We start from the raw sequence: 26,122 nt of genomic DNA, 5'->3' as shown, positions 1-26,122 counted from the left end.
TGTTTGCAAGACAAGAAATGGAAAATGGCTTTTAGAAGGCCCCCAAATATTTAAAGTAAGACGGATACCTCCCTCCCAACCCACCTTCCTCCGAGGCCATCGTGACTCCACAAGAACACAGAACTCGCAGGCCCAGGAAAAGAAGGCAGACGCCTCAAACACAAAACATCTTGTTACGCACCAGGAACAAAAACTGTGCCCAACAAGTCACCTTGCATTTTGTAATCAGTGTAATAAACTCCAACCCACGTTCCCCAAACATGTCAGGAAGGGCTGCGGAAAAAAGATGTCCCTTTAATAAAACGTTATCAACATATATCGTACACAAACTACAATGTATCATAATTACTTTTTTTTTTCCTCTCTTAATTCAGAACCAGACTACAAGGTAAGAAAAAACACAGAAACAGCTACAATGTTCCCAATAATCCGCACAAAGTCTTTTTTCAGGCAGATGATATCTCACATAATATGATATACATGGATCAGAAAGGGAGGGAGTAAAACAAAGACCAGCTACAGGGGAGGGAGGAAGGAGAAGGGCATGTCAATGTACAAAGAATTCGGGTGTCTTCCAGGGCAAGACACAAAGGTTTCTGTGGGGTGATGAGGTGAGCGGGGCCATGAGCACCCTCCCGGGAGGGGACAGGCTCCACCGTCGGGCTTGTTGGTTTTTGAAAATAAAAACAGGACCGGAGACAGCACGTCTGTTTGGTTGTCGGTGTCCCCCCACCCCCCACAGCTGCTCCAAAGTCTTTCCATCCAGTCCCAAGCATATACAGAGCAGTTCTGGTCAGTATCCCATCTTTGAGAAAGGACAAGTGAAGAGAAAAAGAAAACCGGAACTCGAGCCCCCCAGCCGGTGCACATGATGACGCTGATGCGAGGATGTCGGGACCAGAACGTGGAGGCCACTGTTTCCATGTCCCAGGTCATAGCCATCCTGTCAGTGGCAGCCTCTCCTACTCTGCGTCAGGCCACCACCCAGCTGGCAGGATTCTCACTGGGAAGACTGGGGTGGGGGCGGAGGAGGGGCTGGGAGGTCCAGGAGAGGAGGAGGAAGGCATCCTGGGAACAGTGCATGCCACCGGGTCACGGCGACAGGCTGGGCTATGGTAGAATCCTGAAAGGGGTCGGTGGTCTGGCCCCTCTGGCCACAGGATGAGGGTGCCGGGTTCTGGGGTCCAAGCGTGCCGCTGCTGTTGCCGTAGAAATCAAGCTAGAACAAACGCGTTCCCGCTCCTCCCCTGCCTGTTGCACAAACCAAAACCCCACGTGGAAAACGGTGACTGCCTTTTCTTCTTTCCAAAAAAGGCCTTTTGAAAGAAACCACCGATTGTAAACTGTCCAGTTTATTATTATTATTTTTGATGGCTACAGACAATGTGGGCTCTCACACCTAGACTAGCTTTTCTGGTGGAAGGGCTTGGGGACAGACAGACAGCAGGGCTTCTGGTTTTTCTTTTTTTTTTTTTTTTTTTTTTTTTTTTTTAAGAAGAAAGCATAGAGGTTGATTGAGGTGGGGGGCTTGCTAGAAGCTTCCATTTAAAAAAATTTTCCCCCAAACCCCCCCCCCCGAAAACAAATAAAAAAATCCCAACAACGGTAAAACCCCAAACAAAAAACAAAAAAGTGTCGTGTACGGAAAAGGTCCTTTGGGGAAAGGGCAAGGGGTGGGATTTTTCTGGTCACTGACTTGAAATACATTTTTGAGTTTTGTCCTTCATGTTTTATGGAATAAAAAGTTCGGCCTTTTTATTGCATGAAACTAAAATTGGGAAAGGTGGGGGGCGTGGATGGGGTGGGAGGAGGTTGAGGGGAGCAGGGAGATGCCCTCCCCACCAGCTCCTGGATAATGACACCTCACTTCTTGCATAATTTCTGGCATCTTCCCGCCTGCAATGCCCGCTCTCTCAGCGTCTCGGAGAAGGGGGGATCACACACTCATCGTCATGCTTGGAGAATACTGGAAGGGAGAAGCAGAGAAGGAGGGGGTGAGGATTGTGGGGAGGCTGTTGACACACTGAGGTGCCAAGAGCCTGGTTTGACTGCACAGAACTGAGCAGGGCTCATTTGGGGCTGTGGTTGGGCTGAGGGGTGCATGGTGGCATGGAGTGGGCAGGGGGCCGGCAAGGCAGGATAAGGGCCAGGAGGTGGGAGCTAAGAGCCACTTCTCAGTGCCAGCCTGCCCTTCTGTTGGGAACTATGGCAGCTGACGGTGCCTCCCCTGCTCCTGCCCTTGTCTGAGTCATTCTCTTCTCTCCAAGGGCAGTCACAGCCTCTGCCCCTTGCAGACTGCAGGGAACTGGGCTTTGATGAGCCAGAGCACAGCCAGGGTGCCCTGGGGTGGGGCCAGTCTGGGGTTCTTTCTGTTTTTGTTTTTGAGACAGGGTCTCACTCTGTCACTCAGGCAGTGGTGCGATCAAGGCTCACAGCAGCCTCAACCTCCTGGGCTCAAGCAATTCTCCCGCCTTAGCCTAAGTAGCTGGGACTACAGGCATGCAACACTACACCCAGCTAATTTTTGTATTTTTGTGTAGAGATGAGGTTTCGCCATGTTGCCTGGGTTGGCAGTCTGGGGTTCTTGAAAGCTGCTTAATCATAACACTCTTTCTTCAAATGAGAATGCACGCAGAAGCCCACTACAGAAAGCAGACAGCCAACCCCGCTCTGTGTTGAGAGCCCTGAAAATCACGGGCTGCATGAACCTTTTCCCACTGGACAGATGGAAATGGACCCCAACTCCCTCAGCCCAGGGCTCTCCCGGTCCTATCAGCTTAATTAGTGCCAGAGGCATCCAGCCTGCACTGAGCTGCCTCCAGAAGGCCCCACCAGCAGGCAGTCTCAGGGCAGCGTCAAGGCTGCACGCTTCTGCTAAAAAAATAACTGAGGTGGAGAGCCCCTAACATGGCCACCAGCTCAGCTGGCAGGCTGCAGCCCGGCTCTGTAGCTCGCAACTTGTTAGGTAAGAGTCCAGGCCGTGGGGACAAGAGCAGCGGGCAGGGGGCGAGGCTTACATTGTCGTTCTGAAAGGAGTGGAGGAAATTCCCTCCTAGCTCGCCGTCATCTCGAGGGGTGCCTGGAGGATTGCTAATGCCACTTATGTTGTTAGGAGAATTCTGTAGAAAGAGGAGAGGAGGTGAGCGCCTGTGTCCCCAACAACCTGCCCACACAGATGGGGCGCCACCAGGGAGACCGAGTGCACACTCACTTTTGGAAGTCCGTCTATGTCACCTGACCCTGGAAAGAAAAAATAATCCCATTCAGTTTCTTGCTTGCTCTTCCACAGAGTGGTCTCCCCAGGCCTCTAAGCCCTTCCATCCCAGTCCCACACTGTGCAGAGGACTTTCTGTGTGGCATCCCTCTCAGGATCTTCCTGTGTGCCCAGCCAAGGCAGGCCAGAGCTGTGTACCAAGCCCAGCTGAGCCAGGAGCTGAAGCACACAGCTGGTTGCCTCAGCAGGGTGGGGCATGGTGAGGGCAGGGGCCACTCACCTAACGATCCATTCATGTGGTGTGGCTCCATGCCGCCCATGCCGCCCATCGGACCGTCTGAGCCGGGACCCATCGGGAACTGGGGAAGAAGCACAGGGCATGGCAGCTCAGCGGGCCCAGGCCCTCTGCACCCCTCACAAGCAGGGGGCTACAGCCGCGCCAGAGTCCTGGCCCTGGGGAACCCCTGCTCCAGGAGGCTCTGCTCACACTCGGACATGTCCTGCCTGGCAGCTGGGCCAGGCTCCTCACCTCAGCCCTCCGAGCTGCAGGGCAGAGGTGCTCATTCCAATGACCCAGGTGAGGGAGAGGGACTGGCCCGCTGCCACCCAGCTCCACGCAGATGCAGCTTTCAATCTGAGCCTCTCAGATCCCACCACAGGGCCCTCTCCATCCCCCATGTGGAGGGTGTGGTTCCCCAGACAGAGGCACATGTGGACAGCTCTCTGACCGTGTCAGGCCAGGGACCAAAACACCAGTGCTTCTCATCCCCACTTCACGGGTGAGGAAACAAGCACTGAGAGGAAACACTTTGCTTGAGGTCCCAGAGGCTGGAAGTGGAGGAGCTGGGACTGGAACCTGGCAGCAGGCCTGGAACCATCATGCTGGCCCTCTCCAAGCTAACAAAAGGAAGAAGTTAGAAATGAATGTTTCCTGGGGCTGGGCGGTAAGAAGAGGTGGGGTTTGATGAGTGGGGGGAAGAGGGAGCTAGGGCACTGGCCTAGGAGGGACCGCATGGCATCCTGGGACTGTGGGGTGGTGGTGGGAGGTCACTAATGAGGCTCCCATGCAGAACTGATGGTGTGGCAGATGGGGACTTGGAGATAAGAGTCGATTCTACCCACCCGCAGGCCTATCTGGAACGATCAAACCCATCTCGGAAAGGAAGGCCAGAAAGGTCACATCCCACAGCCACGAGTCACAGGGCTGGGGAGGGTGGCTGAGCCCAGCCTGGAGCGCCAGGGCCCTGCGATGCAGACTGGATCTGCATCTAGTGGGAAGGGAGTGGAGGTGGCGGAATAGAGGGCTGTTTGGCACCTGGCCGGGATTGGGCACCGCAGACGCAGAGCTGAGTCACACCTGAGCCCCAGCCCAGAGGAGCAGCTCACAGATACCCAACTGAGGACAGAGATGCTGACTTCCAAAGACAGCTGCAAAGTACAGCTGTGGCTTCAGAGCAAGGCAGAGAAATCAGAACTGGCTGCCTGGAGGAGGAGGAGAACATCAACAAAATTGAGGGGTGAAATCTGGGCAGGCAGAGCCCATCGCGGAAGTCACTCTAGGCAGGGGTCCCACATGAGCAGAAGGCTACCAAGTGGGTGGCAGCATGGGATGCCAGAGCACAAAAGGGTGTAAAGGGTAAGGCTGTGACCAGGCTGCAGGGGCACAGCTAGGGTATGAGCTGCTTCCCTGTGCCCACCCAGACCAGGGGAAGGGCGGTGCATCCTTGCCTCTCCAGTGGACCCCCGACCAAAGCAGCTCACAGGCTTTTGGGAACATTTTGCCATCTAGCAACAAATTTCATGCTTATTAACCCAAGTGATGGGAGGATGAAAGTAACCAGCTTTCTAGGGAGTCAACCCAGGACACAGCCATGCCAGACCCCAAAAATCCCCAAACATGATAATACAGAATTATGCATATGTATGTCATTACTATAACATGAATATGTCATTAACATCAATGTATTAAGAAACTGATATTTCTTCAAAATGACATATTGTTGTATACTTTGTGTATTATCTTAACAGTTTTATTGAGATATAATTCACATGGCATACAACTGATCCATGTAAAGTATACAATTCAGTGGTTTTCAGTATAGTTACAGGGTTGTGCAACCATCACCACAACCAATTTTGAACGTTTCCATAACCTCAGAAAGAAATCCTGTACCCGACTGCAGTCATTTCCATCCCCCTCCGATCCCCGGCCCCAGGCAAACACTCATCTACTTTCCGTCTCCACGGATTTGCCTATCCTGGACATGTCATATACACAGAATCATGTGAGCTTTTGTAGCTGGTTTCTTTCACTTAGCATGTTTTCAAGGTTCATCAGTGTTGTCACGTGAATCAGTACTTTAGTCCTTCCTATGAACAAAAAGTAGTCCACCGTATGGATATACCACATTTCATTGATCCATTCATCAGCGGAGGGAACGTTCAGGTTGTTTTCACTGTTTGGCTATTATGACACTAATGACACTGATGTACCAGCTGCCGTGTGGACATACGTTTTCATTTCTCTTGGGCAGATCCCTAGGAGAACTGCTGGGTCATAGGGTAACCCAATTCTCTTATCACAGCGGACATCACTAGGTTGTCTGATCTTTCAAGGAAACGTGAAGCTGTTTAACAAAGCAGCTGTGCCATTTTACATTCCCACCAGCAGCTCTGAGAGTTCCAGTGCTTCCACACCCTCGCCAACACCAGTCATTATCTGTCTTTTTTACTACAGTCGTCCTAGCGGGTGTGAAGTGCTATCTCACTGTGGTTTTGATTTGCATTTCCTAATGACTAACGACGCTGAGCATCTTCTCATGTACTTACTGGCTATTTGTAATTTCTGGAGAAATGTTCATTTATATCCTTGTCCATTTTTAAATTGGGTTGTTATTGAGTTTTTCTCAGAGTTATGTATTTTGAATTCAAGTCCCTTATCAGATACCTGATTTGCCAATATTTACTCCATTCTGTGGTTTGTTTTTACTTCCTTGACACCTCTGAAGCACAAATCTTAACCTCCTATGAAGTCCAGTTTGTCTACTTTTTTCTTTTGCTACTTGTGCTTTTGGGCTTGCGTCTAAGAAGGCTTCGCTTAACTCAGGTCATAAAGATTGACTCCTGTGTTTACTTCAAGTGTTTTGGAGTTTTAGCTCTAACATTTAGATCTATGGTCTACTTTTATTTTTTAATTTATTTTTGAGATGGTGTCTCACTCTGTCGGCCAGGCTGGAGTGCAGTGGTGTGATCTTGGCTCACTGCAACCTCTGCCTCCTGGGTTCAAGCGATTCTCCTGCCTCAGCCTCCAGAGTAGCTGGGACTACAGGCACGCACCACTATACCCGGCTAATTTTGTATTTTTAGTACAGATGGGGTTTCACCACGTTGGCCAAGCTGGTCTCGAACTCCCGACCTCAAATGATCCACCTGTTTCAGCCTCCCAAAGTGCTAGGATTATAGGTGTGAGCCACCATGCCCGGCCCCCTATAATCTACTTTAACTTTTGTGTGCTGCTGTAAAGATACAGTTCAATCTCATTTGTCCACATGTGGATATTCAGTTGTCTCAGCATCATTTATTCCGTATTATTTACTTTTCCATTATATTAATGCTATTATGTAAACAACAATAGGAACTAGTTAACAGCAGCAATTAGTAGCAATTAGAAGGTGGACTAGTTAAATGATTGATATGCATGAGAAAAAAATATTAATATTTTTATAACGTTTCTGTCCTCTGAGAAATAACTTTTTATTGGAATACTTAAATTTGACAGGCTATATTACATTAATTATTTTATTTTTTAGAGACGAAGTCTTGCTCTGTCACCCAAGCTAGAGTACGCTCAAGTGATCTACTGCCTCAGCCTCCTGAGTAGCTGGGACTACAGGCTCGAGCCACTGCACCTGGCTTATTATTTACGTTTTTAAAAAATAAAACATAGGCCAAGCGTGGTGGCTCACACCTGTAATCCCTTTGGGAGGCTGAGGCAGGAGGATCTCCTGAGCCCAGGAGTTCAAGAACATCCTGGGCGACATAGTGAGACCTCATCTCTACAACAACAAATAAAATTAGCTGGGCGTGGTGGCACATGCCTGTAGTCCCAGCTACTCAGGAGGCTGTGGTGGGAGGGATCCCTTGAGCCCCAGATGCTGAAGCTGCAGTGAGCCATGACTGTGACACTGCCCTCTAGACTGGGTGACAGAGACCCTATCTCTAAATAAACAAACATAACACAACACAATAGGATTAATGAAACAAACATTACTAATATTTAAATAAAAAATGTTTCTTTCTGCCTCAGGATACATTAGAACATTCTGCTCTGCTTCCTTTCCCACTGGTCTCTGAATTGCCTGAAGCCTTCATAGCCTTTAGGACAGCCTTTTTAAAAAAAAAAAAAAAAAAAAAAAGATGGAGTCTGGCTGTGTTATCCAGGCTGGAGTGCAGTGGCATGATCATGGCTCACTGCAGCCTTAAATTCCTGGGCTCAAACAATCCTCCTGTTTCAGTCTCCCACGTAGCTGACTACAGGCATACACCACTGCACCCAACTTAGAACACCTTTCTTTTAAATGCACTGGTAAAACTGAATAAAGTCAAACTTAAAACCCATTTGACTTGTCACTCTGTTTATTCAAAGCCCATGTTACACTGACTCCTGGTGTCAACCTAACACGATAACACCAAACTAAATATCCTCTCCACACAACCCTTGCACACAAAGTACTTTGGGTTTTATTTATAAGCACAGGTTTTGGGACTTGTAGGAATTCACGTCCAGCTCTCCAAAGATGTCCATCCGTTTTTGTCCAGGGGCTGGCTTTGGTGGACCAGCTGCTTGTCAGTCAGGCCTTTACATCTGTAATTCATCAGATGGGCTATCCCTGTCTAAGATGCCCATCTTTCTTTTTTTTTTTTTTGAGACAGAGTCTCGCTCTGCTGCCCAGGCTGGAGTGCAATGGCATGATCTCTGCTCACTGCAACCTCCACCTCCCAGGTTCAAACGATTCTCCTGATTCAGCCTCCTGAGTAGCTGGGACTACAGGTGTGTGCCACCATGCCCGCTTTTTTTTTTTTTTTCTCGAGACAGAGTCTCACTCTGTCACCCAGGCTGGAGTGCAGCGTTGCAATCTCAGCTCACTGCAACCTCCGCCTCCCAGGTTCAAGTGCTTCTCCTGCCTCAGCCTCCCGAGTAGCTGGGATTACAGGCACCAGCCACCACGCCTGGCTAATTTTCATATTTTTAGTAGAAACAGGGTTTCACCATGTTGGTCAAACTAGAACTCCTGACCTCAAGTGATTCTCTCACCTCAGCCTCCCAAAGTGCTGGGATTACAGGCATGAGCCACTACGCCTGGCCAGATATTCATCATTTTTTAACACTCCAAAGCACACTGGATAATGTTATAAATTATAAAAAATGATTTTAAAGCACAGAGGTAATCTGAAGTTGCAAAACCCAAGCTGGAATCCAAATATGTTACAGTTTTAATGAAGAAATTGAGAAACTCCTATTTAACTTGACTGCCTTTTCTGGTGACATTTTTTGAGTTCTCAAGCATTAAACGGGTCATTATTTCTGCTATATGAGTTTTTGTGGCCCCCTCCCCGTGATACCCAACAATCCACGTGTGGCTGGCTAGCCCTATCTAGGCTCCTCGGGGCTCCTTAAGAAGCATCAGACAGTACTGGCGAAACACTATATACATTTCTATTTTATTTTTTATGTATTTATGTTTCTTTTTTGAAACGGAGTCTCACTCTGTCACCCAGGCTAGAGTGCAGTGGCGTGATCGTGGCTCACTGCAACCTCCACCTCCCAGGCTCAAGTGATTTTCCTGCCTCAGCCTCCTGAGTGGCTGGGACTACAGACATGCACCACCACACCTAGCTAATTTTTGTATTTTTAGTAGACATGGTGTTTTACTATGTTGGCCAGGCTGGTCTTGAACTCCTGATGGATCCCAAGTGATCTGATCACCTCGGCCTCCTAAAGTACTGGGATTACAGGTGTGAGCCACTGTACCCAGCCTATGTATTTATTTTTTATTTTTATTTTTTTGTTGCTGAGATGGTGAGAATGTGTTGCTTTGTTATCCAGGTTGGTCTTGAATTCGTGGCTTTAAGTGATCCTCCCACCTTGGCCTCCCAAAGTGCTCGGATTACAGGCATGAGCCACCGTGCCTGGCCTCTATTTTATTGTAATTCCTTTTTCCATTCTCATCTCAATGCATTTCCAAATTAGAGAAGGACATCCTTCTTGTCTCGCACTTTAAAAAATAGCAGTTTCCACGGCAAGCCAACGTTTTAACATCTTTTCTATGGCCAGCAATGATAGTCATCTTGTGGAAATGTCTGAGGCATTCTCCTGTCTGTAAAGTCAAAGATCTCATTAAGTGCTTCGGCATGTTTTGAGGAAATTGAAAAGTGACCCAAAACTTTCATTATGAAAGCTGGTATCACAGGTAAGCAAATTACACCCCTTTGTGACAGTGTTGGGCACAAGGTGTGAACATTTAGCAGGTAAGATGTTTTCATTTTCATTGGTAAGAAGCTTATGGACTAAATGAAATTTGCTCAAATTAACTGTGTACTGTCTGCCAAATATGTAGATAAATGAGCAAAGTCTAGGTTGTATTTGGACAAGAGAACAATCTCTTACGTCTTCAGTGGCTTCACTAAAATCTTCACAGAAATCGAGAAGATGATTTGAAACTCCAGTTTTCAAATCAACATACCCTAAGAGCTAGAGGAAACCTGTCGCCATGACTCGAGGCACACCTTCAATGCTCTCGGAAGCATGACTGTTGGAAGGATCAGACAGGGTCAGCACTACTGTAAAGGGCAATGCATCTGTTACCGAAAGTCCCTCTTTCCTTTGGTTCACACACAGGACTTTTAGGTTGTAACCTCCGAATCGGGAAATGTAACCTCCTTGGTTTGCAGTGCAATCAAGGGAACAAGATGATAATGGGGTCCATTCAAGGAGTACGCCCAAGCTAATTCCGCAACCGCTGATTTTGACTGAGAACTGCTGTCTCTTTGGAGGTCAAAAAAATCTTGATTTAGAAAGATATGCCTCAGACTTGAGAGACTCAATGTCCAATGTGCCTCCATCTCCCCTTCTCCACAAGCCCAATCCCGCATTCTTTTCTGCACACCGCGCAGTACATTTTGTTTGGATTCTTTCCTCCCTAATCCAGTTGTGTGTGTCCTTGGTCACATGGTCATTTAAACTTATTTCCCAGTGATGCCTGGGTCACGCTGGTGCTGGCATTGTCACCGTTCTCATTCCCATCATCTGAACTCTTAGGAAATACGGTCACAACATTCACAACGTCAGAACTGAAACCAGCACCGTCTAGACAAAAAGCCCAACACTGAATCTGCAGCAGACTCCTAGGCGGGCGCCGCTAACGTGCATGACTGCAGTGACGGAGTTGCGGCCTGAGTGATGTGATCCACGGTGAATCAATCTGCAGCAGACTCCTAGGCGGGCGCCGCTAACGTGCATGACTGCGGTGACGGAGTTGCAGCCTGAGTGACGTGATCCACGGTGAATCAATCTGCAGCAGACTCCTAGGCGGGCGCCACTAACGTGCATGACTGCGGTGACGGAGTTGCAGCCTGAGTGACGTGATCCACGGTGAATCAATCTGCAGCAGACTCCTAGGCGGGCGCCGCTAACGTGCATGACTGCGGTGACGGAGTTGCAGCCTGAGTGACGTGATCCACGGTGAATCAATCTGCAGCAGACTCCTAGGCGGGCGCCGCTAACGTGCATGACTGCGGTGACGGAGTTGCAGCCTGAGTGACGTGATCCACGGTGAATCAATCTGCAGCAGACTCCTAGGCGGGCGCCGCTAACGTGCATGACTGCGGTGACGGAGTTGCAGCCTGAGTGACGTGATCCACGGTGAATCAATCTGCAGCAGACTCCTAGGCGGGCGCCGCTAACGTGCATGACTGCGGTGACGGAGTTGCGGCCTGAGTGACGTGATCCACGGTGAATCAATCTGCAGCAGACTCCTAGGCGGGCGCCGCTAACGTGCATGACTGCGGTGACGGAGTTGCGGCCTGAGTGACGTGATCCATGGTGAATCAATCTGCAGCAGACTCCTAGGCGGGCGCCGCTAACGTGCATGACTGCGGTGACGGAGTTGCGGCCTGAGTGACGTGATCCACGGTGAATCAATCTGCAGCAGACTCCTAGGCGGGCGCCGCTAATGTGCATGACTGCGGTGACGGAGTTGCGGCCTGAGTGACGTGATCCACGGTGAATCAATCTGCAGCAGACTCCTAGGCGGGCGCCGCTAACGTGCATGACTGCGGTGACGGAGTTGCAGCCTGAGTGATGTGATCCATGGTGAATCACAAATCCTGGTGCCAGCATCCACATCAGGAAACATGGCGGCAGTGACCACTCAAGGCAGATCGTCTACGCCATTTCCATCCGATGCTAGAAACAGTGTTGTCATCCCTCTGTGTGGGTTTTATACTTTCCACCCAACCTTCTGCATCACTGACAAAACCCATGACTTTTTGTGTCCTGGGATTCCTCAGGATGTATGGCTTTTAGTGTTAAAAGCCAGATGCTTGGTCACACCAGTGAGGACCCTGGCGAAGGAGGCAGGCCAGAGACCCTCCCTCAGAGGGCTGCTGGGAGAGAAAATGTAGGCAATATCCAGCACGGGGCAGCCCATGTTTGGGGTTTAACATGTGGGGTGATCCGGGTGTCACCTCAGGAACAAAGCCAACAAAACCAGAGTGCCCCAAAAGGCCCCACCCCCTCAACCAGACCAAAGCCTCGCTATTTGAGGCCCCAGGCCCACTCTCTGGCTCTACAGTCCATAGACCTTCTTTCCAGACCCTGAGCTCCTGGAGGGGCAAGGCTGAACAGGTTCACCTGAGGCCTGCATGGAGGAGGAAGGGAAGGAATTGGAATGGAAGGGTTGCCTGTGGAGGGGAAGCAGATCAGGCCCTGTCCTCAGGGAACTCCTGCTGGGTGAGGAGACAGGCTGCAGCTGACTAACCAAGTCCCATCCAGTGGGTGCAGGAGACACAGAAGGAAGTAGGACAAGGAATCAGAAATGGGGAAATGTGAGCTGCAACATCACCCAAGGGCTGCAACTCTGAGAGGCAAAGAAGCTGCCAGGTATTGGAGTTCCAGAGCTCCTGGCAGCAGCACAGGCAGGCAGGTCCCCCAGCGAGCCATGTCCCTTTGCTGCTGGCTCCACCCTCAGCTCTACAGCCCCAGAAACAGGCCCAGGAGGAGAAGGATTGCCCGGGCCAGCATAGCCAGTCAGCTGGGCAGAGACCAGGCCAGACCCCACCTGCAGTCTGGCCCTTCCCCCACCGGCACGGCAGGAGGTGGCAAGTCCCAGCAGCACAGCCCGCACCCTGGCTCTAACCAGAGGGTGGGTATCGTCCCACCCCTTCCTCTCCCACCCCCTGCTGCCTATGAAATGGGAACTGAGTTGCCCAAGAGTTAATCACTTTTCTGACGGTTTATTTTATTCATCTTTGGTAACAAATGGCTGAAATCAATTAAACTTGCTTTCCCCTCAGCTGATGAAGTTAATTATGATTTGTTATGGTGTCTGATATGTAAATTATTAGAAAGCAGACTTACGTTGGACCGGCTGCCTCCAGGCGGCACCGGATTAATCATTGTGTAGATGTTGTCACTGGAATTTGTTGAATCTGTAGAACAGTGGAAACCCACAAGTCAGGGTGATTAATTCGTTTCTTAATTAAAACAAACTCATGGCACTTGAACTCATTCTTTTGTATTTTATCACCTAAAATTTCCTCTAAGTACCACCATTTTCTGGCTAATTTGTATTTAATGAAGATTCACAAAGTTTTTAATCACAGAAAATTCAACTGTGAAAACCACTCAACCCCAGCAGTGTGGACACGGCACAGGGGGATTACAGGTTCAAATTCTTGTCTCCCCACCCTACACCAAATCTGGTCCCCAGACACTGCCTGGGACAACATGGGGGCAGCAGAACCACGACCTGTGCTCTCCCCCCACGACCCTACAAAGTGGTTTTAATCAAATCAGGGAAAGGGAAACGTGGCAAATTACCCAGAGGCCACCCTGCCAGGCTGATGGGGCAGGAGGGAGAGGCAGGGATGGGGCTGGAGACACATTCACATATGGAGTGGGTGCATGTGGCCCAGTCGGAATGTAGGTCATGCAGCTCATCAAAATGCAGCAGCAGAAAGAGACAGCCGGAGCGGGAGCCCAGGATCCCGGCTGCGGCCAGCTCCACCCCTGCAGCCAAGCAGCTTCCCTGCTATGGGGAGCCGAGGAGGGGAGGGGGCGGGGGAGAGTCCCCTCCATTTCCCCAATTAGCCAAAAAAAGTCTCCAGCTAAAACGTTTCTATCAGGAGCAGGCACCGTAATTCTTGGGCAGAAATCCAGCTACCTCTCACTTTTTATTTTTGGGGTGGGTAAGGATCGTATGTTGAATTCCTTCTAGCTGGCTGGTACGCTATTCTTAGCTGGGAAAGAAACATAACTGTGATGCTGTGTGTGTGTGTGCGCGCGCGTGTGTGCGCACATGCCCACGTGTGTGCACGCATGCCCTCTTTTGTTTAAGAAACAGGGAGGGCTGGGTGCGGTGGCTCACGCCTGTAATCCCAGCACTTTGGGAGGCTGAGGTGGGTGGATCACCTGAGGTCAGGAGTTCAAGGCCAGTCTGGGTAACATGGTGAAACCCCATCTCTACTAAAAATACAAAAATTAGCTGGGCATGGTGGTGCATGTCTGTAATCCCAGCTACACGGGAGGCTGAGACAGGAGAATTGCTTGAGCCCAGGAGGTGGAGGTTGCAGTGAGCGGAGATTACACCATTGCACTCCAGCCTGGGTGACAGAGCGAGACTCCGCCTCAAAAAAGCAAAAAGGAGAGAAGGGATCTCCTATATAGAGGACCAGAAGCCAGGAGCTATGGAAACTCGAAAGGTAGCATGCCTCAGAATCCTGGTCCCAGGATGCCAGAACTCCAAAGCCCCTTTTTGAGTCATCTGGGGAAATGCCCACCCCGAACAGGGTTCTTCCCAACAAGAGGGGTTCAAGGACAATGAGAACCCCTGTTCCCGGACTGCTCTGCTCAGCCCTGTCCTTTATGCAGCCGCATCAGAGAAGAGGAGTAGGGTAGCGTCATCAAGGGACTCCTGCCCCCTAAATGCCCAGTGGAAGATGTGCTGCTCAGGAAGGAGTGGCTGGTAAGCTTTGGCTCTGCAACAGTGCCCTCCCTCCAGGACTCTCTGGCAACATGCCCCACCCCCCACCACCAGACCCTCCACTTTCCCCTGAAGCGCTCTTACCTGCGGGACTGGGCATAATGGGTGTTCCTGGAGGGCCGCCACCACCAGGGGGTCCCTGAAGATGAGAAAAACTGACATCAGACGCCCACAGTGGTGACGAACGTGGGGAGGGGCCAGCATCCTCCCACCCTGGTCAGCAGCAACTGCTTGCCCCGGGCCCAGCCGCTGTTCATCTTGCTACACCCCCAGTGCTCACTCAGGGACAAAGTACTTAAGCTTGAGAAGGGGACTTGGATGTCCCCCATACCTTTCTTCAGACCAAGAGGCCCCTGTGGGTGTGTGTGACTGCATTATGTGCTCACAGGCATGCCCCCTGGAGAGGCCGGGTGGATGCCAGGCAGCCCACTGGCCAGCTCCCCAGAAGGCAACTCTACCCCCAGGTCTGGTTTGGGGATTTCTGGGCCACCTCGGGTCTGTACAGATGACTGAATATTGACAGCAAGTTCTAGCAGTTTAGAACCTCTACTCAGAAGAATGTGTGAAAGGGAAAGAAACGGGGACCCCAGGCAGTTCTCTTGCACACTCAGTCCCATGTGGCTAGACAACACAAGGCCCCAAACCCACACACTTACCACATAGGTACCAGGTGATGAGGAGGAGTATGGAATCTAAAAACAAGATGTCAGGGAGCCCCGCGTCAGAGTCACTGAGTGCCCTCAGCTGCCAAACCTCCCTGAGGACATGACCCACTCTTCACAGGAAAGACATCGCCACCCAGTGAGCTGGCCACCTGCTTGGTTCCCCTGGGAGGGCTGGGACATGGCTGAAGCCCAGTTCTCTCTGCTATACTGAACTGACCCTGAGACCCTGGTCTCTTACTCCCCATCCTGGGAGGGAGCCACAGACACAGGGAAGACATAGGAGGCCCTCCGGTTTGAGAGGACAGTAAACAGCTTTACCCCACATTCCTCTGGCCTTCACTCCACTGCCTGTGCTGAGCCCCTTACCCGCACCTTCCAGCCCTGCTGGGGAGGAGGAGATGGGTAGGGGCCTCCACTCTCAACAGTACTCTCTGAGCCCAGGTTCTTAGCTTACTCCTTCAGGGCAGGGGTGGAGCCCTTGATGACCCCTGCACATGACTGCCAGGCCTCCATCTCCACACGGCCGTCTCCCTAGAAGCATCAGGAAAGTCCTGCTGCATCTCCCCTTCCCTGTGACACCTACACCTAGGGACAGTAGCTCCCCTGCACCCAGAACCCCTCCCCTGACAAACATCACCCCACCAGACCTAGGTACTCACTGAGTTAGCACTGTTAGGATTGGGCCAGGGTCTGCCAGCTCCCGGGCCCCTGAGAGAGGGAGAAAGAGATGTGAACAATGAAAAAGGTGCTGTACACTCCAAGGGGTGGAGGCAGCAGGGGCAGAAGGGAAGGGCTGAAATAACCAACAGGAAGTCCTTCCTACAGCCCTGGGGTTTACAGCCTTCTGGTTCGGGGCAGTAATGGGTAACTTCATGGATGGAAATCTATGAATTGCTTTAAATTACAGATAAACTTTTCAAAATATATAAAATTAGATATATGTAAAATTCCTTCTGCATGTGCATTTTCCTAGGAAAGGAATCCACATTCTCACAACAGGGTTAAAGATCACAAATGCACAGAGAATAGTGGCTGAACTGTCCAGGGGTTCCACTCTTGACCCTGCCACTGAAAGGTATGTGAGCCTGGGCAAGTTACTTCACCTTTCTGTGCCTTGGTGACCTCATCTGTACGGGGGGTATGATAATAACCGCGTCGGGCCGGGCGCAGTGGCTCACACCTAGCACTTTGGGAGGCCGAGGCGGGCAGACCATTTGAGGTCAGGAGTTCGAGACCACCCTGGCCAACATGGTGAAACCCCGTCTCAACTAAAAATACAAAAATTGGCCAGGCATGTTGACGGGAGCCTGTACTACCAGCTACTCACGAGGCTGAGGCAGGAGAATCGCTTGAACTTGGGAGGGGAGATTGCAGTGGGCCAAGACTGTGCCACTGTACTCCAGCCTGGGCAACAGAGTGAGACTCGGTCTCAAAAAAAATAAAAGTAATCACGGCATAGGTAATCATGAAGATGAGGTGAGCTGATGCACGCAGCATGCCCGAACTGTGCCCAGCACACAGAGGCACTCTATGAGGCTGAGCTCTCATCACCAGGATCATCAATATCCTCATATTACCGAGGAGGAGACTGAGATCCAGAGAGGTACCAGCAATGACCCCTTATCATGAGTCTCCAGGGTGCCGGCAGAGAGTGGGGGAAGACATGGGCTGAGTCACTGGCCGGGTCGTTTTTGCCTTACATGTTAATCCCGGGCATGGCGGGGCCGAGGGAGTTGGGTGGTGGTCTCATGCCGCTGCCATAATTCTGCAACGATAACCAAGGGTCAGTCTATGAGAAGGAGAAGGGAACCAGAGAGAGGAGGAGGGAGGAGAAACAGACAAAACATAGCGAGAGGGTTAGTCTGTGAGAAGAATCGATGAGAAAAAATCATACATTCTTTCAAAAACGGTGGGGTGGGTGGGAACCAAGTCGCAGGGACCACAATGACAAGCCAGCACAGAGGAACAGTCACAACATTCAATGCATTTTCAGGGCTTTCAAGATGAAGTTCTCGAAAACATGTGGGTATCCAGCAAGCTGCTGCCCTCTCTGGGCTCCCACGATGTCATCCTGTACCTTCCCCATGGGCTCAGGCAGGTAAGAGGGGATGGACTTGGTCTTGGAATCCACTAAGAGACTCTGGGGTGAGGAGACAGGGAGGCGAGGGGTGGGTGTCAATATGGATGTGAGCGCACACTCCTGAGAAGCCTGTCCGGGGCTGGTGCAGGCCCAGGCCCAGCACATACAGACACCCCAATCTGCCCCAGGTCCGGGTTAGTCCTACCCCACCCATGTGTCAGCATCAGAGGCCCTCACAGACATGATGCTGGGAAGCCGGAGAAAACCCCATTTCTGCACTCAGAGGGATCATCATTACGTGTGTGTGAGTTTTGTTTGTTTGTTTGTTTTGAGATAGCGTCTCGTTCTGTTGCCTAGGCTGGAGTGCAACAGTGCAATCATAGCTCACTGCAGCCTTGACCTCCTGGGCTCAAGCTATCCTCCCACCTGAGCCTCTCACGTAGTTGGAACTAGAGTCATGCACCACCATGCCCAACTATTTTTTGATGATTTTTTTTTTTTTTTTTTTTTTTGAGATGAAGTCTCACTCTTGATGCCCAGGCAAGAGTGCAATGGCACAATCTCAGCTCACTGCAACCTCCACCTCCCAGGTTCAAGCGATTCTCATTACTCAGCCTCCCAAGTAGCTGGAATTACAGGCACCCACGACCTTGCTGGGCTAATTTTTGTATTTTTAGTAGAGATGGGGTTTCACCATGTTGGCCAGGCTGGTCTCGAACTCCTTACCTCAGGATCCACCCACCTCGGTCTCCCAAAGTGCTGGGATTACAGGCGTGAGCCACCACGCCCGGCCTGCCCAGCTAATTTTTAAATTTTTTTGTAGAGATGGGGTCTCACTTCATTGCCCAGGCTGGTCTCAAACTCCAGGGCTCAAGTGATCCTCCTGCTTCAGCCCCACAAAGTTTTGGGATTACAGGTGTGAGCCACTGTGCCCAGCCAATGTTTGAGAGAGAAGTCTACACAGAACTCACGACGTCCCAGCAGTCCAGATTCAGCTCAGGATGGCCCCGAGGCACAGCAGGGTGGGTCACAGGCACCAGGCCTCTTACCGCGCGCATCTCTTGCTATATAACCAGGCCAGTGTTGCGCGTGACCCTCTCTCCAAGTGTCATTTTCCCTACAGTCATACATGCCTCGCTTCCCTGCTCCCCTCATGGCGGGCTCCTACTTGTCCTCCAATACTCAGCTCCAACAGCAGCTCCTCTAGGAAGCCCTCCTGACACCCCACCCCTCGGGGCTGACTACTCCATCCGTTATTCCCACAATGCCTTCTAACCTCCCTCCCCTGCCACCATGCCACACTAGGTTCTGATCATGGCCACGTGTCTGTCCATCTCCCATCTCTCCTAGTGGACTCCAAGTGCCCTCTGAAGGTGGGGCTGTGTCTTGATGATCATAGCCCCCCGCCCCATGCACCCAGTGGCATAGACTGACACTGAAGCAATCAATGAAGGACTGAAGAAGGGAATGCATGGAGACCAAAGGGAGCCTGGCTGCAGCTTAAGCTCTGCCCCTTGTAGGAGAACTTGAAGTAGGTTGCTGGAATTTTGATGGCAAAGGAACAGCCAGCATTCACTGCCCTTTACGGAGTGCATGACATACTTTATGTAGTCTCTCGTTTGATCTGTATGAAAACTCCAGGAGGCTGGTATTGTTCCCACTTTACAGAAAAGGAGACTGAAGGTCTGAGGGAGAAAGTTTTGCCTCACGTTGCAGTGAGCAAATGGACAGCTAGGATTTAAACCCATATATCTGCCGGCCCCCAGATTCTGTCTGCTTAGCCAAGCAACTGGTGGGAGGCGAGTGGGAAGGGGGACAGAATGGGAAGATGGAGACCTGGAGCTGACACACACAAAGCCAGTATCGGGCTGATGGTGGGTTCTGCATCCAGGGATCATCTCCCAGATCTCAGCATCCTGGGGCCACCTGCTCCGCTTGCTCAGCCACTGAGGGGCTTGGAGTCTAGAAGAATGTCCAGACAAGATGCAGAGGATCACAGGAGCAATACTAGGCTGGCTGACAAAGAGCCAGACCCAGAGCCAGAGAGGGCAGGGCCTGCCTCACCCTGCGGCTGCTCAGGGCACGGGCTTCAAGCAAACAGTGGTAGCCTTGGGGGAATGTGCTGGGGCCAAGCCCACTCTACCACGGGGTAAAGAGCAGAACTCGAGACCTGAGGTCAGAACACAGGAAGGCTGGCCTTGGTTTGGCTGCCTGCTGGTGACGATGGGCAAAACACCAAATGACAACAGTGCTTACTCCATGCCCAGATATGCCACAGACTGTGTGTGCACTGCCTACAATTAATTGTCACAATGACCCCTTTCCTCCACCCACTTGAGAGACCAGAAAACTGAGGTAGAGAGGAAGAATGATGACCCCACCGTGCAGCTGTGAGTGGCTGAGCTGGGGCAAAGCCCTGTAGCATGGCTCTGGCTTTAGAGCCACAATCCCCTCTGCTCTGCTGCCTTGTCTACAAAATGAGGACAAAGAGCCCCATGTGTTTCCAACCTTGCACTGGAGAGTGGATCAAATGAAACAATGGTTCTGAAGTGGCCCGTAAGCCCCAGGAGGTGTGCACTGATTTGGGATGTCAGCAGCACAGCAAACACCAAAGCCCTAATGCTGCCACAGCATCGCAGAAGCTCGGGTCTCAAAGGGCCTTTTCTAATCCCCTCTACAAATCTCAGCCTCATCTCCCCACCTGCTGCTCCAGGACAAGCAGCTTGCCACCTCCCCGGGCCTTCTCTCCACTCTGTGAACAGGCCAGCTGACTAGAGAGGTCTTCCAGATAGAGTTCTTTTCCAGGACTGCAGCCGCCTCTCCCATCCAGGAGAAAGGCCTGCACCTCACAGCGAGAGCGGAAGCCTGGTATGTCTCAGCATGGAGTGGGGTGAGAGGAGACGACAAGTAGGTGCTCACTCCATAAAGCCCTCCTGACATGCAGTATGCAGCTCTGAGCTGGGAGGTTCTGAGTGCACTATCCTGTCGCTCCTGGCCCTGCCCAGCCTTCAGGGGCCTCTCCAAGAGTTGGCATGGCAGCTTCCTCGAGGGAGTTTCTCCACCAGTCCTGCTGCCTATAGAGGCAGAGACCCTGAAGGGCCACTTGCACCTCATCATTTCACAGATGATAACTTGGAGGCCCAGAAAGCCAGAGACATGTCCACGGCCACAAAGTTGTCAGAAGCAAGTAACAGGCTGAAATTTGGTTTGCAGGGAAGTTTTCTCACATAGGGCAGGAACGCCTAGAAGTTCAGACTCAGTAGAAATGGGCTCCCTCTTTGGCCAGCTCCTGCCTGCCTGCAGCACCAGATGGCTGGAGGTGATGACGGTGAAGCCGTGCAAGGGTCAGTTACCAACCAGATATCCCTCTGCCATCGGCACCACTCTGCAGGGGCAGGGGCGGCTGGGCAGAGGGGAGGAGCCTCCAGTGCAGCTGTGGGGCTGGACACATTCATGGGGCCTGTACCCCTCACCCTAGTCCCCACTTGGGTGCCCCAGACCCTGGGCAGAGGGCCTAATCCATACTCAGGAACAGTGCAGGCGCCCCGACCACTGTCTCAGCTCTGTACTCTGCCGGGTCCGCAGGGAGAAAGGACCAAGCAGCTGGCTGGGGCTGGAGCCTGGAGGTGGTGACTGCTGCTCCCTCCTGCCACATCCTCAGAAGGCTTTTGAGGTGCCCACTATGTTTAAACCTGGATCTGCCAGCCCCCAGAGTCTGCATTCTTAGCCAAGCATGTTGTAGGAGGCAGGTGAGAGGGGGGGACCACCCAGTGCTGTAATTACCTTAGGGGACGGCTCTCCTAGTCTTTAGGACTCACCTACCAGAGTGGACTTGAGGCTGTCCAGGCCATTCTCTGGGCAGTGGGGGCCTGGCCATCTCATGCAGGACACCCCCCAGGGGCCACCAGAGTTAAGTTCCTCAAGGGGCCCTTTTCCTTCCTCACCAGCCCGAGGTGCTCAGGACCAGGATTAATGACCTACCCCTCTCTTTTGGGGGGCCTCCGCTCAGTGTCACTGAGCTTGGACTGGCCCTGGATCAGCCCCAGGAGATGGGGGCAGCATAGGATCGTTCCAGAGGCTGTGGATTCTCTCCTTCATCTGAACTCTCAAATGCAGACAAACCAGGATAGTGACCTGATTCTACTCTGTCCTGGCTTCAGCCACAACCTGAATACCAGAAACGCCAACAGGTCGGTGGCTCGGAATCAGCACCCAGGAGTCTGGGAGCCACTGCACTTCTGATGGGGGCTGGCCTTCTCTCTCCTAAGTCCGACCAGGGGTGCCTCAGTTTTAGCTTCATCCTATAAGAATTCACTTTCGAAACACTAGGATGAGAGATTACTACCTGATACTGACATACATAAAACTTTTTGGAAAGAAGAGTTTTAAGTGGACGTACTATCTCCTTTCTGGCACTGGCACTTTACGAAACCAGAGTAAAATCTGTCTGAAGCACTGAGGATGAAGGACGGGGTGATGCCTGCACTGCTGGTTCCTTTGAGACATTTAGGCTGACATGTAACACAGACTCACAAAATACAATGTCACTCCATTTGGTTTTGAAATAAAGTAGCCCTTGACCACACTGTACCTATTCTTTGTTCAGAAAGTTCTGGAGTGGTCACTGGCTAAAAGCAATCTAATTCCTGGCTACAAATGACATGCCGATGGTCTCCCACCTTTGCGCCTGGTCTCAGCACAGCACTGTGTGTGTAGTGGCACTTGCTCTAGGCTGAAGGGGCTGGCCTGACAGCCCGGGCTGTGGCAGCACACAGGGCTCCCTCCCCCAAGCTCAGGGCCTGCGGGAAGGGGAAGGGATCCACAGGCTATCATGTGGGGACTTCAAGTTACATTTCACAGCTGCTATTTCGCCCGCCTTCCAGTAGCCCCATGAGGCCATCACTTGCTGCCCATTTTGCAGATGACGAACTGGAGGCCCAGCCAGGCTAAGCTGCTGTCAAGACTGCTTTCCAGAACTAAGTTCTGGGCTAGCCCCTGTCCTGTCCACAGGGTATCACCCTCAGGGGAGAGAGAGAAAGGGCCTGGGGAACAGGGACAGTCTGCCCTCTCCCTACTCTCCACCTCAGAGTCCAAAACTGCCAGGCTCTGCCGGGCCCAAGATGAGCCCTAGCTGACCACAGACCCTGTAATCCATCCTGCACCATCAACCTTGTCCGGGCCCAGTGCTACCTCAATGCCAAGCTTTCCTGACCCCCGTGATGGCCAGCGCAGACACCCTGGGTTGCTTCAAGGGACATTTGGCTCTGGGATTTAATACTTACCCTACCCAGAGGAGTACAGGAAACATGGGTGAAGCGCTTTAGGGTTTCCACATTGATAAAGTAAAATAAAGAGCAGGAGAGACGCTTCCAGAGCTCCTGAGGTTGGCAAGGGTGTGTAATGTAAACGAAGATGGGTGAGCCTCTCCCTCTCCTGCTGGAGCCACTCCTGGAGTCTAAGGGGAGCTCCACCCCTTGTACAATGCTTGGGTGAGGCCAGGAGAGTCTCAATGCACAGCCTCAGCCTCTGGGACCCTCACTTCTTTAAAGTGTGCCAAAGAGTGTGCTGGACTACGGGTCAGGGGCAGACATGATGAGACATCCACCATGCCCAGAGGAAGTCCTGAACTGCCAGCACACCCTGCTGCTCTCGAACAGCCTGACATCTATTCCCAGCCTTTAGAATCTCAGTGTTACGATCGTCCAAACAAACTATGAATGACTTTGCCAGGAAAAAAAGAAGAAGAAATTAAAAACAATCACCAAACCCAAGCAACTAGAGGCCTAAACATTGGTTTTAAGTCCCTAAAGTTGGAAAACACAAGTATCTTCCTTAGGGGGAGCACCCTGTGGCCAGCATCACATCGAGAACTTGACTTGGCCGGGCACGGTGGCTCATGCCTATAATCCCAGCACTTTGGGAGACCAAGGCGGGGGGATCGCTTGAGCCCAGGAGTTCGCGACCAGTCTGAGCAACATGGCAAGACCTTGCCTCTACTAAAAATACAAAAATTAGCCACGCATGGTGGTGGGAGCCTGTAGTACCAGCTACTTGGGAGACTGAGGATGTGGTGAGCAGAGATGGTGCCACTGCACTCCAGCCTGGGTGACAGAGTAAACCCTGCCTCAAAAAAATAAAATAAAATAAAAAATTTTTAAAAATTAAAAAAATATATATTTTTTAAAAATTTAAAAATTTTCTTTAAAATAAAAAATATTTTAATTTTTTAAAAATAAAAATTAAAAAAGGAATTTGATTCCTGCTAAAAGAAAAAAAAGGAACTGGACACTGGACCCTGCTCCGTCCAGCAGCCCTCCAGGTCAGGCACCGTTCTTATTCCCATTTTACAGATGCAGCTGCTGAGCGTCAGCATCCACGGGCTGGGCGGTGGCATTCAATTTTCCCTCCTCAGATTCCATCCTCCTGAGTCACACAGACCCCGTGACATCTGACAATCCAAGGCCACTGCTGATTTCTACACCAATAAAATGTGACTGCTCTGCGGCTCAGGCTGTGGGAAGCGAGAACTGCATCTGACTCAGGAGAGGGGAAGCTCTGTTCCTACCCTGCCCCCCGCCCCCTTCCCTAGGCAGGCAGCCCTGCAGAGGTCAGCTCCAAGCGTCTGCCAGGCAGGAAGGGGCCACTCTGGCAGCTTACAAGGAGCTAGCAGAAACACGAATTTTGGAGGATTTGAGGAAGGAACAAAACTAGAATACTGGAGCCGCGACTACTGCGGGCTTGCTTCCTTTTAGGATTATGGGGCTGGCAGAAGACAAGGACCTCCCTAAAATCTTTCACCACCACAGATGTTCCAATCACCACTGAGAAGAAGGCGGTGGCTTGGGCTTGCTGTAAATACAATTCTGGGATGGAGCAGAGGGCTGTGGTTCTGTGGGGCAGATGCCTCTCCCTACAAAAGGGAGTACATGTGGGCGGGAATGGGGAGGGCACTACTCCACCCCCAGGGGACCCAGAAACCAGCGCAGGGGGCCCAGAGAGTCCTGAACACCTGCATGCAACCGAGCGAGCGACCAGTGCAGTGGACTCCAGGCAGAACAGAAAAGAAGGGAAAGAACACCTGAGAACAAGCCCCTTGTCTTATTCAGATTTCCAGCTTCCTTTAGTCAGGGGCTAGAGAATTCCCAAGGCGAATGGAACATCGCGAACGCTCTGACACGGCTACTACAGGAAACAAAGCCACATGCAAACACCCAGAGGGCTGGGGGTAAGCAGCGAGATGGTTCCACAGCAGAACACCTGTCAGACCTTTTCTTGAACACCCCTACCTGGGGGTGCGGAGCTGGCCACAAGGGGCGACGACTTTGTTGTGACCGTAAGAGGTATGTGAGGGCACCTGAAATGCTTTCTTCCAATGGCTTCTAAACTGCCTTTGTGGCAGCGGAGCCCTTTGGTCAGAAAGAATCCCGGCTGAAGTGGGTGCTGGGGTCCTGCCAGCGTGGCCCCCTCTCATCAGAGAACGGATACAGTCCTCATTTAACAGGTGGGGAAACTGAGGCCTGCTGGGGCCCACAGAGGTCAAAGTGAGTCATCCAAGGACAGACGCATGCTGAGCTGCAGGCAGAGCTAGGAAGGCCACTCATCCGCCCCGCCTCTGGGACACAACCAATGCTGGCCCTAAGCCATCTCAAGTCTACCTCACCCAGGGGAGGCAGCTCTGGGGTTCAGGAGCTCCCTGCCCTTCAGACCCCATGATAGGATACTGCACGCCAAAAGGGTCTGCCAACTAGAAGGCCTCAGCTGTCCCCTTTTTCCTAGCTCCCTGGGGGAGAGGGGCCTCAACTCTGCCTGTCATCCACGAGGGGCTACCCTGGGCAGTGCGTGAGGCCAGTCTGCCACAGAAGGGGACAGGAGCAGGGGATGTGGCCATGCCCTTCCTCTCACCCCTGCGAACTGAGAGATGTGGGAGACTGACAGCATGGAAAGAGGAGAGAAGGCGGGTGCACAGAGATGGCCAGGGAGACAGACGGACAGACAGGCGGTGGTTACCTGTGGGCCAGGACCCATGGGCCCCATGCCTCGGGGAGGGTTCATTCTCTGCATTGATCCTCCCATGTTGGGGTGGCCTGCATGAGAGAGGAGGCGCGCCATGGGGTGGCAGGAGTCGAGGGAGGAGGAGCCCCTCCTGGCATCCCCAGCCACCCTAGGCCCACGCTGCCCTCTCTACCTTGTTGTCGTGTGGGATCCATGGAATTGGGCAGCAATGGCTGTGTCCCAGGAACTCCTCCTGGAGGCTGAAAGAGATGCAAGACACACGATGAGCAGTTGCTCCGGAGCTGCTGGACATGGGGAGAGGCATCTACCTGACCACGTGGGGCCACTCATGGCCTCCCTGAGACCACTTCTGCTGCCTGCCGACGGGAGAAGGTCACCCCAGGCCTACCAGTCAGCTCGAACTGGTGTTAGCTAAAACCGTGTCACTGTTTGGGGGGCTCTGTGGGAGGGAAACCGTCACCTCATCCCGCTGTCTTGGGGTAGGGAGTCTGGGTACCTATGAGAGCTCTGAAATGAGGCAGGGGACCAAATTCTCTAGGTCTTGCTCTGGCTGCAACACCGACCACCTTGTTCTCAGAGGCAGCAGTGCCCACTCCCTCCTTCTGCCCAAATCCCATCTTGCCTTTGTCTCACAGAGACACACCTCCTTTTAGCTCTACTTCCAAATTACGGGGACTGAGACACCCACTACCTAAAATCCTATCACTGTGGGAAGCCCTGTTTAAAGGGGAACAGAGGATGAGGAGGATTTTAGGATTGAGATGGGGAAACAGAGGTCACAGGCCTGAGGGCTCCCAGTCACAGGTTACAGAGCCAAGTAGCACCCAGGTTATATCCCATCAGCTTCTACAATATGGAATGCCTCCCAGCCCCGGGGTGGGAGAGGTGG

The 26,122-nt window shown here is 51.9% G+C and overlaps 1 protein-coding gene across 2 annotated transcripts in view; it reads right to left on the bottom strand.

Annotated features, from left to right (window-relative positions):
- Positions 1-274: 274 nt before the first annotated feature.
- Positions 275-26,122, bottom strand: part of SSBP3 (single stranded DNA binding protein 3) — a 181,542-nt gene continuing 155,694 nt past the window's right edge. The window contains exons 8-18 of one of the 2 annotated variants that reach the window (XM_030941628.1): positions 25,406-25,472; positions 25,228-25,304; positions 16,841-16,905; positions 15,800-15,848; positions 15,132-15,167; positions 14,560-14,614; positions 12,852-12,922; positions 3,495-3,573; positions 3,212-3,240; positions 3,018-3,119; positions 275-1,966 (exon numbers count right to left, since the gene is read on the bottom strand). In XM_030941628.1, coding sequence (XP_030797488.1) covers positions 1,937-1,966; positions 3,018-3,119; positions 3,212-3,240; positions 3,495-3,573; positions 12,852-12,922; positions 14,560-14,614; positions 15,132-15,167; positions 15,800-15,848; positions 16,841-16,905; positions 25,228-25,304; positions 25,406-25,472 — 660 coding nt within the window. In that variant the 3' untranslated portion in view covers positions 275-1,936. The remainder of the gene's footprint in view (positions 1,967-3,017; positions 3,120-3,211; positions 3,241-3,494; positions 3,574-12,851; positions 12,923-14,559; positions 14,615-15,131; positions 15,168-15,799; positions 15,849-16,840; positions 16,906-25,227; positions 25,305-25,405; positions 25,473-26,122) is intronic. The other variant, XM_030941629.1, reaches the window with a different exon arrangement.

Source organism: Rhinopithecus roxellana, chromosome 12, assembly GCF_007565055.1.
Source record: "Rhinopithecus roxellana isolate Shanxi Qingling chromosome 12, ASM756505v1, whole genome shotgun sequence".
Taxonomy (NCBI): Eukaryota; Metazoa; Chordata; class Mammalia; order Primates; family Cercopithecidae; genus Rhinopithecus; species Rhinopithecus roxellana.
The sequence above is the reverse complement of the archived record's forward strand: the minus strand, read 5'-3'. Positions and strand labels throughout refer to the sequence as shown.